The following is a 12941-nucleotide window of genomic DNA, read 5'->3' on the forward strand; positions in this document are numbered from 1 at the left end:
GCTGGCACAGCTGGTGCAGGCAAACCTCAGGGTTTGGGTTTTTGTGTTCCTGGAGAGGTGCCCTAATCAGTTGAGGGGAATGGGAGTTCAGAAGCAAGAAGCTTCTACAGGCAGATCCTCTCTGAGCTGCTGGCAACCTCCGACAGCTGATCTCTGTGAGAGTCCATTTCCTTTGGCAGTGGTTAAAAAGTGTGAGCGTTAGTTTTGTTGCTTTGTCATCTCTTGCTTTTTTCTCAATAAATAAAGGAGGATATACATAAATTGGACATCCCTCCCCGATTTCCAATTAAAAGCAAAAGTTTCTTTCTTTGTGTGCGGGCTGGATCAAACCTGTTCGGTAAATAAAGGAGGATATACATAAACTGGACATCCCTCCCCGATGTCCAATTAAAAGCAAAAGTTTCTTTGTGTGCGGGCTGGATCAAACCTGTTCGTGGTTGTGAGCAGCGAGGAACCTTGATACAGGTGGAAAGAGCTTCTCTCATGAGAACATAACAGCATCACCACAGCTCACAACATACACCTTAACTATGTGGGCTTTTGCATGTTTCGTGCTAAGCCTTGGCTAAAAAGATTAAATCTATTCCTTCGTCTGGTTGGATACCTCAATGGCCCCAGCACAAAGTGTGGGCTACAATTGTCTTTGCCTCTCCATATCCTTCCTTACCCAACTAGGAAAGAAGCCATATTTAATAGAGAAACAGTTCCATAATTTACTGCATTTTGTTTCAACATTTAGCATTTGATTCACAGTGCTTGTGAACAGATTAGTCGAGACTTTGTGTAGTGGGTCCTGGCATTCAGCTGACTTGTTTGCATGAATGTAATTTGAAAAATTCATTCTGGCTTTTTTCCCACTGAATGCTATGGTAATTTCACCATTGAATTTTTGTTGTTGTTGTTCCTTAGAGAAAGCCGGTAGTGCTGACAGGACTGGAACTGGGCACTTGCACCACCAAATGGACAATAGATTACTTGAGCCAAGCTGAAGGATCTAAAGAAGTAAAGATTCATGTTTCTGCAGTGCCACAGATGGATTTCCTCAGTAAGAACTTTGTGTATAGGTACTTCACTCCAAGGTCTCTTGTATTTTAAAGGCATGTGCTTGTAACTTGCATCTGTTTGAAGCTGAGGGTGAGAACAGGAAGATAGTTTGTGAAAACATTACATTAGGTATCAAAGGGTTGTCTTCTATTAATTCTACATCCTGAATAAATACAATGAGGGTGAAATGGGGGGCCAAACAGCACCTTGAAAGTGATGTCATGAAGAAGTGTTGTTAAGGTATTTTGTCAGAGCACTCCCGTAGGAAATTTGAGCCTGGCACTTGCAGCTGTTAATTAAAAACAAACCAGAACACCCTTGATGTCTACAGTAGATGACATGGTATTTTGTTCTAGTTATATGGTGCATTCCCAATGTTACTGAATAGTGATAGTTTCTGACTCACCATGGGTCTGCTGGTGTGTGGCAGGCATGGTATTCCACTCCAGAAATGGTGTAACTAATTAAAACCAAGCTCCTTTCAAAGTTAGCATGTGCAACTTTCAGAATGTTCAAACTACTGGGTAGCACACATTTCATCAGCTCTTTAATCTTGATCAAAAAAACTGATCTCCTCTGGAGCTCCTCTTATGTAACTGGCAGAACATTTCTTCAGAGTTCATCTAATCTCAGTCATTGTGTTGCTCTTCAAGGGTAAATGCCTTTATTTTAGCAGTCCTTTGTTTTCTCCAAGTGGGAACAGGATGTGTTCAGTCTGTTAAACTTCTAAGCAGGTGGGAATGTATGCTGTAGGTGTAGACAAGCTATGAGTCTCTGAGTGGGGCCTGTTGTTCACGGGATAAAAATACACATTACAATTACGATGCATTCTCCCTGCGTAATGAACTTTTGAATCTTTGAAATTAGGTTGTACTTAAATAACTTTGCCTTATCTCCATACTTTATTTTACCCACTCTCTTTTGGGGGTTTTTTTAGTATCTCTTGTTGTGAGTTCACATACAGTTGTTCTGGAGTCCTAGTTTTGGCAGGTTTGTAGACAGCCATATGGACTCTCTGATGCTCTGATGGTGTTTCATTATACCAGGTGTCAGGACTTTCATGTACTTCACTTGAAATTCAGGAAGCTTTGACCTTTTCCACAGCAAGCCCCTCATTCTAATCTGAAGGGAGAATAAGTAGAAACAAAATAATAGAAACTCTGAGGACTTACATGCAGTTCCATTAGTTTAAACTACAGAAGAACATTAGTAGTACTGCAGTTCTGTTGTTAAGTTGCATGCTCCTACCCGTTTTTGTGTTGGTTCTGGAACTCATTCAGCCAGGTTGTGACATGCTGCAGAAATCTGAATGTTTTTCTGCTGTTTTAGCTTTGTAAGCAGGTTCACGGAGAGGTCAGATGAGTGCCAGTGCTACCGTAAGGGGGGAGATGGGGTGATTAGGGCAGACAAGGGCGGAGCTGTGGTAGCACCAGAATGCATCAGTTTAAGCTGTAGTAGAGCTGTGCTCTCACTTTCTTCAGCAGCAAATGTAAGTGGACATAATAGAACAGTTTGGCTGAAGTCACAGCATTGGATTTTGTTTGGTTTTCTATTGACTTCAGTGGGTTTTGTATTTGCCTATTGCAAACAAGCCTAAAATGTTTAGACAATTGGTCTAAGTACTGTCAGATGCAGGTTCACATTCTGGTAGAAGAGATGACAGGATCAAGAAAATTTTTGAGAATGGTTTCTTCTTAACCCTGGGTACTTGGTGGTTGCTCTGAAATGGGATGTTTACATGCAATAATTCATTATCCAGTGATACTTAAGTGTGAGATGGTGAGCTGAGTGAATACAACATTTAATTCATAATAATGAATACGTGTCCTGTTGCTGCTTGTGCTTGGTTTGCCATTCAGCTATCAACTGATACCAAAATCTGTAATCTGTATGAAAATTATTTAGATAATTGTGTAACACTCTTACTGACTTCAGAGGGACCAGCTCTAATGCCCAGTGACTCTTCTTGAATCTTCTGGAGTTGTGTTTAGTAAATTTAAGGAAAACTGTAAAGAAACATTTGAAAATATCTTTCAAGATACCTGTGTTTTGAGCAGCTGAGGAAGCATATATATATTTTTTTTAAGTTCATATAACTGAAATAAATTTTATGGATCTACAAATGAAGGTAGTTATTTGTGTTCCTGCACGAATTCATAGCAGAAAATGCATAAATGTGTGTATCTTCCCTGTTGTAGTTTTCTTGACACTGAGCTTTTCTGCAAATTTATAAAAAATGTACAGTAAACAAGCCTAAAAATGACACACTTAAAGAAACAGTTCAAGCAATTATTGCCACAGTTTGAGTGTTAATTTGACTGTGAAAAATTTTTTGTTCTGTGACTCAGACCATTCAGAACTCCTAAGCTGAAGAGGGGATCTTACCAAAGTGTATAAACAGTTGATGAACCTGGATCCTCAGTGGTTCATGGTGACAAGACAAGAGGCAATGGGCACAAGCTGGAATACAGGAAATTCTATTAATCTATTTAACACACACAGACACACCCTCTTTTATAGTGAGGATGGTCAAACAATGGAACAAATGGAACAGGTTGCCTAGAGAGATTATGCCTAGAGTCTCCATCCTTGGAGATACGCAAAACTGAACTGGATGCTGTCCTGTGCAAGCTGCTGTAGGTGAACCTGCTCTTGGCAAGGGGCTTAGACTGGAGGATCTCCAGAGGTGCTTCTGGCCTCAGCAATTACGGGATGCTGTTTGGATATATATGGGAACAATTTACTAAAGCAGAGAAGTTTTTAAATGTAGGATTTCTGTCTTGGGAGAACTCTTCAAACATCTGCTGCAAACACTGATTAGTTACCATGTTAAGTTAAAAAAGTAAGAGAGCAGACTATTGCATCTTCCATTATGCTTGATTTGGTAAGGGAGCTTATTATAAATCTAGAGTTTAGGCCATGTGTGGTTGCATTGATTCATGGTATAAGTTATATATAAATAAATATTTATATTTCAGAACTCTGCCTTTCGATGTATTTGTACGAAGAGCAGCTGAAGTCAAGCACAAGGAGTACTTTCTTACTGAGGTAATTTCCTTAGTGTCACAGTTTCTTCTGTTGATTATTTTGCTGGTATATGGAGAGGAAAGTGATGAATTGTAATTTAAAGTCTTACTTCAGTAAAAGACTTAATCTTTAATTTAATTTTCTTGTGGCTTGGTGCCAAAGGAAAAAATGTGAGGAGAAGTAATTTTTCTCAGAAGTTGTTTTGTATAGGTACATGTGGTTAACTTCAGTCACCCTGTTTCTGTTAACAAAACTGCTTACATGAGTAAAAATTCCAGTATAAAATTTAGAAATCAAACCTTGCTTTAAAATAACAACCATATCATTTGCGTGTTTTGTGAGAAAATGTCATGAAGAATGACACTGGATGATTATCAAAATACAAATCCAGATATATTGTAACATAATTTGTGAGTAGCAAATGTGTGGTTATCTCTACATATCAGTGTTCAGGCTAGGGAGTTTTCAGATAACTATGATTGGGAAGCAGATAGTTTTGGATGTAGACATGCTTTTTACCTTTTATACTACATAGAATGCTGTAAGTTTTGAAGCCAATTAAAATAGTTTTCTGCATCAGTATACTGATGTAGAAAATTAAGTTAGTACTTAAATTATAATCTGCATTTGCTTTGAGTCTGTTCAGTAACAGCAATGCTGAAGCAGTTGACCAGTCTCCCTACACTTCACTCTTCTCCTTTCAGTTAACTTATTTTTCCCATTTCTCAAGATGAGCAGCAGGGATCAGTAAAGGGCAGTATAACAAAGTAGCTGAATTTGTAGATGCCCTTTATTTGTACCATATTTTAATGAAACTCTGCATTAGATTAATGAGAAAATACCAGCTCTTTGTTTAAGTGTTTTGGTAATTCTTATTAAAAAACCCCAAACAATTATATTTTTGTGTTCTCTTCAGGATGAAAAGTACTATTTGCGATCAGTGGGTGAAGATGTTAGGAAGGTGAGTTACTGGAGATTCAGTTCTAATATTGTAAAGTTGCAGTTTAGAACTATTTTTTAAAGCCTGTTATCATACAACTTAACTTAGGGTCACATGGTTTGTGACTCTGACTGGATTTTGGTCAGAGTACTTCAATGTGTCTAAAATAGTTGCTGTTGCATGGGAGCTTAGCTGATCACTGAAGAGTACATTGCTAAACTCCCTTTCTTTAGCTTTTGTTGTCAACTAATACAAAAGGATTTCTGCTGATCTCTTGCTTCTTCAGTGTGATTCCTGGCAGCCATGGTTAGGAGCAGCTCTCTAGCTGTTCTTATTAATGGCATTGAGCAAGTCAGTGCTGAAAAGCATTGCTGATGTCAGGTGTTTGCCAATGCTGAATTCTAACCCCGTTTCATATGATGGGAAATCATTGTGAAGTGCTCCTCCATTTAAATGTGCATAGATGGTGTTCTAAGAGTTATGTCCTTTCTGTTTCAGGATATTGCAGATATCAGGAAGCAGTTTCCTATTTTAGCAGAAGATGTTAATATTCCGGAGTATTTTGAGAAGGAACAGTTTTTCTCTAGTGTCTTCCGCATCAGCTCAGCTGGATTACAGTTATGGACACATTATGATGTAGGTAATACCTGGGTTTAGCATAAAATGTTGCAGATGGCGTTACAGAGTTGAGATAATAAGGTGAAAATCTCTGTCAAAGATCAGAGAATAATGACAAACTTCACATATTTTGAAATAGTGAAATGAATCACAGTCAGTGGTACGGTGAATTTTAAATGATGCATTGCATGGGCATAATATCTTAACTGGGTTTATGTCTAATTCCGTAAGATTAAATGATGCTTTATTTTGTTTCCTTTTTTTTAACCGTTTTGAGTTTCAGTTGAAAATCTGAAACACAGTAACTTTCAATATTTTTGTCTTCAATATTACTTTCCTTTTATTTTTTTTATGCTAATAGTCAGATTAGAATAAATTCCAGTTGTATAACAGCCTGCCAACCATGCAATGATTGTAGTGGTTTATAGCTGCAATGCAATAGATTTCAAATAAGATTGTCTTCTAACATTGTGCAGTGAATTCAGAATAAATTTATTTAGAAGATAATTCCTAACACATGAAAGTTTTAATAATTCTCTTTTTAAAGCTAATAATCAGATTAGTTGAAGTCTATATAGTCACTCTTAACTTTTGGCTGACATCTCTTTTATTATGCTCATCCCAGGTGATGGACAACTTCTTAATCCAAGTAACAGGGAAAAAACGAGTTGTTTTGTACAGTCCTCGAGATGCACCATATTTATATTTATCAGGTATGCATGTCATAGATATCTAGTTCAGAGTTTGGTGATCGTAGCTGCCTTTCAGCTCAGAAGTGTTGCGCTTGTAGAAAATAATCATTAACAGGTGACTTGGTATAAAAGAAGTCATTTGTTCCTTTAACTCTGATCCTGTTTGCTTTAGTCAAAGCTAAGGAGAACAGCAGCTTTGCCTGATTGTTTTCAGCACCTGAAAACTTCAGGTGAAGGAGTAAAATGTTCTGCGTGGGTTCAAAATGGTATTCTAAATGTCAGGAAAAGTGGTTTGTAATGTTAATAAGGTTGCAGTTACAGAACAGACAACAGGAGAACATCTCCTCAGTAAATGAGGGGTTTCCCTGCCATCAGGTTTCCCTGGTTATGAGAAATAAACCAGTACTAAATTTGGTTCAAGAACTGCCGTTTCCAGCAATATGATAATGCTTTGTCACTATTGGAAGAGTGGGAATATTTATTCACTGAAATTTTCCTAGGTACTAAATCAGAGGTGCTGGATGTAGATAACCCAAACTTGGAGAAATATCCCCTTTTTGTGAAAGCCAAGCGCTATCAATGTGTTTTGGAAGCAGGAGATGTGTTATTTATTCCAGGTAAGTAATAAACAGTTCCAAATAGTGCCAAATAAATAGCATGGTATTAAACAGTCTTGTTTCTAATTTGTGATTTCTGGAGATGGTAAGAGGTTACTAAGGCGTTCTGTGTTACAAGTAGGAGCCTTGAAAGACGTTGGCAAAACTCATTTACTTCTTCCAACTGTACAATTAACCTGAAAAACGGTCTTATTACATCTACTGACAAATCTTACTTTCCCTCAAGTTTATACTGTATGCTTCTGAATTTGTGTCTTAATACATTAATAGTGTAAACTTACCTTCTGAAATCTGAAATTACTTCAGTGCCCTGAGTTTTTTAGTGACAGAATTTGAGTGAAATACCATTTCTGTTCTTCTGTAGCTCTGGCACTTGAGCACTGTGAGGCACATGGTCTGATGGGAATTATGGATGGTAGAGTTATTGGACCTTCTAGAGATTTATAATCATCTTTGGGAAATGGAAAGACAATTTCTAATCATTTTTCTGCACAAGGAGAAAGCTGCTTCCTGGGCTGACATGACAAATTCTGGTAGTCAGGGAAAGGCATTTGAATTTTTCCTATTGAACTACTCCTACTTGTTACTGATTTTATGTTAACTCATCATGAGCTTGCAGCAGATATGATTTATCCTGTCACTTTTACATTATCTGGGCAATATAAACAGGTCAGTAAACAAAAAAGTAATAGGTTTTTAGGAAGTTATTTTATAATAGTTTCTTAGCCTTGGACTTATTATTTAATTTTGAATTTACCATTTATGTTTCTTCCTAAATAAACTTTTGGTTACAGTTAGATAGTGCTATGTCACACTGCATCCCTATTTTCTGGTTATGAAGTCCAGATACTTGTCTTTGCCAGTGGGTGAGCAGAATCAAACTTGAGACACACTCAGCTCTTGTAAGACTGGCTGTGGAGAACAGGGATTTCTGCAGTGCATATCACTGAAAAAACCCCCCGTTTTTTGAGGAATGTGTGTGGTTATTATGAAGAAGGTAGAAGCAGCCCCTCTTCCTAACCTGAAAGAAACTTCATGTTGATTTCTCAGAATAAACTTTTCTATGTCTTCAGCACCTACAGGTGAATAAGATGCAATAAACACAGCATTCAGCCTTTTAGCTTAAAATTCAGATAGCCTAAATATACCATATTAAACTAATCCTTCAAAAGTACTCAATGAAGCAAAGATGTCTTGCCTTCCTTATCACAGTCATGATGATTCAGCTGAAAAGCTTCATGACTTATGACTTATTATGAGAAGATTAGCAACTTGCCTGAGTGACCTGGCTGATGCTGGAGGGTGACATTAATGCCTGGGCAGTATGTGCAAAGTTAGGGACTAAGTGAAAATAGGTATCTGCATTTAGAGGGGATGTGAGTAAGGGAAGGAGTCGTACTTTCATCCTACACAAGCTTATCCTTTGCTTACATTTGAGTACCTCTACACTTCTGCAATTGTTACTTTCATGGGAAGTTATGGATAAGTATAAACATCTTGAAAAACTTCTTAAATTTGGTACAATGCAATATATTCATATGAATATAAATAAACAAAAATACAGTAGTTGAGACTTCTCCTCAGCTAGATTTAGTTTGGGTGATTCTGACACTTGCTTTGAGTCATGTGGAAGTTTTGGACAGTAATTTTTATTTTAGACACTCTTCCTTTTACAGCTTTGTGGTTCCATAATGTAATTTCTGAGGAATTTGGAGTGGCACTGAATGTTTTTTGGAAGCACCTTCCTGCTGAGTCCTATGATAAGACTGACACTTATGGAAATAAAGATCCCATGGCAGCCTCAAGAGCTATACAGATCTTGGACAGGGCCTTGAAAACACTTGAAGAACTACCTGAAGAATATAGGGATTTTTATGCTCGGAGAATGGTTTTACACATCCAAGAAAAAGCCTATAGGAATGATTATGGCTAAAGTAACACATTGTAATTCAGCAAGGTCCCTTGCAAGTAGCAAATTGTATGTTAGTATGGAAACTGTCCATATGCACTTACACTTTCTGTGAGACCAATAAAAACTGTCAATAAACATTCATCTATAACAAAGTCGATCTTGTAGATTTTCTTTCTAGTGTTCCATGAGAAGTGGGGACACAGTCCACTTGATCTGGAGATAGTCTTTTTTCTACAACGAGACAGACATTTGCAGTGCCTCCACTTATAACTACCTTTCTGGAATGTTCTGCTTAAATTTTTCTGAACAAAAGTTTTGGTATGTGGGCTGACAGCACGTATGCTTAGAAGTAACTGCACATCTTCCTGAATGCAACCTCATTAAAGTTTAGGAAAGCCATAGTGGTTTCTGAGGAGGCCCAAGAAAGCCCTGGGTGGTAGCTGTAATGGTCATGGTTTCTTTTTAAGTAATGATCTGGCAATTAGTGTAGGGAGTTTCTTCTCCCCCTTGTAGTGAGACAAAGTGGGTATGGGGAAAAAAGCAAAAAGTAATCGTGCCAGGTTACGCTTAGAATTGTGTGGCAGCTTGACTGCAATGTAAATGATTTACCCTTTTCCTAGCTCGGTAATGTATTATTGGGGGAAAATCTTTTTTGTCACTACCCCAGTGCAGTCAGACAGCATTGCTGTTTCTGCAGCTGTGAAACACTTGGAACTAATGTGCCCACAAATCCATTCAGATACAGTCCTAGAATCTGCAATGGAGTTCATAGTTCTGGAGTAGACATAGACTCTATTGAGAGCTGTATTTGACATGCTCTTTGTTACCATATGAAAGGGGGTTTGCATAGCACCTTTTGGGATGGAGCCTGTTGTTTAGGCATTGTAGAAGGTTACTTTTTCAGCAGATTGTGGTGCTTACAAAAGCCCTGTGAAATAAAGGTGGGGATCTCACAAAAAGGATAGGCTTGTCATTGTCTCTTTGAAATGCCTCTGATGTTATTACTTGTGCTGTTTGGGGAATGCAGCATTTATCTGACTTAGGTCAGTCTGTTACTTCTAGCAATGTTTTTTGAGAATTGTAACTTGTCAAAAGCTCTTAGACTAAATAAATGTGTAGTGTTAAAAGTGCTGGAAAAAAGCTTTCTCCAGAAGAGCAGGAGCTTGAACAGTGTGCAGATTATTCTTCTAAACCTGTTCTTCTTGGCAGTTCAACAGTGAAAATAGTCTGGTACCATGTGAATGGGCACCCAGCCACCTCAATGAATAAGCATGAATGGAACCAGCCAAGCGATTCTGACGGGCATCATTGTACATTCTGAGGGTAGAATTTAAATTTGGGATCACAAATAGGTCTCCCAAAATTTTTGTTCAGAAAGGAACAAGGATTGCTTGTGCATACTGCTGAGACAGAATCTCTCTGCCCCTTAGGCTGGGGTAGCCTCTTGGCTTTGTCAGACTGGTAATGCCAAGGGCCCAGTCTGAATTGCAGAGGTGAACAGAGCACAGTCTTTGTGTGTTAGGACTAAATGGAGAGGTTCAGAGAGCCTGCAGGGTTCAACAAAGCTGTGTTCCAGCACTGTGCCTGCACAGCCATCACTTTCAACTATAACTGCTAGCAGCTTCTCAATACACTGGTACAGAGAAGTACTGTGCTGATGCCTCCTTCTGCCATTCCTTGGGTCTCCATTCACAAAAGGGAGGTGTTAGCTTGGTATTCTCAGGCCCCCTCAACACACAAGTGTAAATTTTATCTTCACGCTGCCAACTTTAAAATAAAGCCTTTATTTCACTTGGAAAGTTTTTTCAATTTGTTATTTAGAAACTTCTCTAAAACAGTTGTTCTGAAATGCTATAAAAGAAGAATACAAGCATTTAAAAAAAGTATTTTCTTGATTTGAGCATAATCTAACTAGTGATAAAATTCTGGAAGTTACTGTGTTAAAAAAAGTTAAGTTATTTAGTGCTTTGTAGCCACTGTGCTACATGGTGTGAAGCAGGCAATAAAGTGATGAATGAATGATGAAAGCATTGAAGGAAAAACTTTCAGATACAAGTAGGCACACTTAGAAATCCATTACTGAAATAACACAAAGAATTAGAGCCACTGACATTTTGTGGACGTTTGTCCTTTAGAGAGCTAAACCAAAATGGGATCCTGCCACAATAAAACAGATGAAGTTGTGTTAACAGGTATTAGAAAAATAAACTGACCATCTTAAACATTCAAAGCAGTCACTTCAAACAGTATTCATAGGAGTTGGGTGATGCAGACTGCCCAGCACTGAAAGAGGAGTTGATGGTTACATAAAGACAATGTCTGAAATAAGGAATTTAAACTTGGCCTACCCCAAACCTTGAATTACTCTAAAAATTTGGTGACTGAGGCATTTAAAATCGAAGTTCATTGCAAGTCAACACCTGAAAAGAATTATTTATTCTTGGCCATATGAAATATACAGCATGACAACTGATTTCAGATTTCATTTCTTTTTAATGTGCTTGCTGTGGAAACATTCAAGTGAAAAAATTCATGTAAAAAGATTTTTCTTGTCAAACAATTAAACATATCATTAAAAATCTGCCTGTCATGTTTGTGCTGACAATGTGATGTACTTAAGAAGACGTTCTTCTCTGGTAGCTACACAGGGTCCAGGTTCTTAAGTGTCAAATTAAATGCCTAATGTGAAAGGGTTTGACTTGATCACAAAGGATCAGAAATATATTTGTAATTCTTTTTAAATATGCAGGATGAAACTATTTGTCTCATTCACACTCGTGGTCTCCCAAACAAGACTGACTTGACTAAGATGAGAATTATTTTACCATAGAAGAGGTAATATTACATTTGATATGATCCCAATATGCATTATTTCACAACCTCAGAGAAATAAATTCCTCTACTTTTTTTTTTTTTTTACACTCGACTCTTTTTTCCTCTGACCAAAAGGTATCTTCCCAAACTTGTTATCTTCATGCAAATTATACAGGTGTTGAAGATACACATTCTGTATCTTTCACAAGGGATTCTCTAAGTTGGTATCACTCAATAACCAAAGATTCTGGTGTTATTTGAAGGACAGATGAAGTTTTACATTTTCTTAGACAGTTACCCAAGTGTGCAGTAAAGTTGCACATTAAGATTTCCTATTTTACTTTGGGTCAGACTCTGCAGTGGGGATAGATTCTGTGTTCTGTATGTGGCAGTTTCTGGGAGCAACAATCTCTCTAAGTGGTGACTCCTGAGAGCAACAAGAGCGGATGACTTTGTTTCCTACTGTTCAGGTCTGTTCCTGGTTGCAGATTGAAGCCATTAAAAGAACTGCTCAACTGTGTCAAAATGCAGCTCCACGTGCAGTGCCATGTTCATACAAAAACGCTCAGAAGCTGTTGCTTGCAATAACACAGATCATAGCAATGGACAGTTTTTGCTGTGAAAACATTTATACTTCAGCTGTCAAGCAGGACATGAATTGCTTTAAACTTCCACCACAAAACCCTAATGTATTTCTCATGATGGGGAATGGGAAAGAAGAGCTAAGCATGAAGCCTGCAAGGGATGCAACAGGTTTGTCTGATGTCCAGGCTTAGGGGTATTGCTCAGTGTGTAAACTCCAGTGTGGGAGAAGAGCCTTGTTCTGCCCTTCAGCACTGGTCTGTCTCTTGACTGTTTTTTGTGTTCTTCAGCAGTGCTTTCTTTAGAAACAACTCAGCTCTGAAGTGCCAAGTTTAACAAAAGAAACTAGCAATCATGACTGAAAGTGCTCTCTTGAGAGCCTACTGAAAGAAAGAAAATTTATTCTGAACCTTGAAGTAATGGCACTCTGTTCCTTTTGAAGTACATAAGGTGTTTATACACATGAATTAAAAACAGATAATAACTTATTTTTCCTTTTTTATTGCATCAGTTGCTTTTCTGGCCACTTGCTTAAGTAGAATTTGACAATTCTTGGGCCACTTGGAAACACGTAATCAAGCCCTAACGACAGGAAACAACAAAGCCATCACTACCTTATAACCCACACTACACTATATGCAAAATGACTGCCTGTATCAGTTTTCCATGGTTTCCATGGTGATGTGGAACAGCTA

At 37.9% G+C, this 12941-nt stretch overlaps 3 protein-coding genes across 3 annotated transcripts in view; 1 reads left to right on the forward strand and 2 right to left on the reverse strand.

Moving 5' to 3' along the window:
* Nucleotides 1–167, reverse strand: part of CUNH2orf47 (chromosome unknown C2orf47 homolog) — a 9479-nt gene extending 9312 nt beyond the window's left edge. The window contains exon 1 of the mRNA XM_008630372.2: nucleotides 138–167. Within this exon, the coding sequence (XP_008628594.1) occupies nucleotides 138–167 (30 nt within the window). The remainder of the gene's footprint in view (nucleotides 1–137) is intronic.
* A 441-nt stretch (nucleotides 168–608) lies between these two features.
* On the forward strand, nucleotides 609–9005 carry TYW5 (tRNA-yW synthesizing protein 5). Its single transcript, XM_008630384.2, has 8 exons — nucleotides 609–626; nucleotides 910–1064; nucleotides 4023–4092; nucleotides 4988–5032; nucleotides 5510–5647; nucleotides 6255–6342; nucleotides 6822–6938; nucleotides 8615–9005. The coding sequence occupies exons 1-8, from the start codon at nucleotides 609–611 to the stop codon at nucleotides 8869–8871; spliced, it is 888 nt and encodes a 295-aa protein (XP_008628606.1). The 3' UTR covers nucleotides 8872–9005.
* A 3595-nt stretch (nucleotides 9006–12600) lies between these two features.
* CUNH2orf69 (chromosome unknown C2orf69 homolog) overlaps nucleotides 12601–12941 on the reverse strand; it is a 6958-nt gene continuing 6617 nt past the window's right edge. The window contains exon 1 of the mRNA XM_017728420.1: nucleotides 12601–12941. This exon is cut by the window's right edge and continues 6617 nt beyond it. The gene's annotated coding sequence lies outside the window, so the exon portion shown is untranslated.

The sequence above is a fragment of the Corvus brachyrhynchos genome, unplaced genomic scaffold (genome assembly GCF_000691975.1).
Source record: "Corvus brachyrhynchos isolate BGI_N302 unplaced genomic scaffold, ASM69197v1 scaffold370, whole genome shotgun sequence".
NCBI lineage: Eukaryota > Metazoa > Chordata > Aves > Passeriformes > Corvidae > Corvus > Corvus brachyrhynchos.

Excerpts from the sequence above, each read along its gene's own strand:
- TYW5 (XM_008630384.2), top strand. Across the intron at positions 5,648-6,254 it reads AGTTATGGACACATTATGAT|GTGATGGACAACTTCTTAAT; the intron begins GTAGGTAATACC and ends TGCTCATCCCAG. Across the intron at positions 6,939-8,614 it reads AGATGTGTTATTTATTCCAG|CTTTGTGGTTCCATAATGTA; the intron begins GTAAGTAATAAA and ends TTCCTTTTACAG.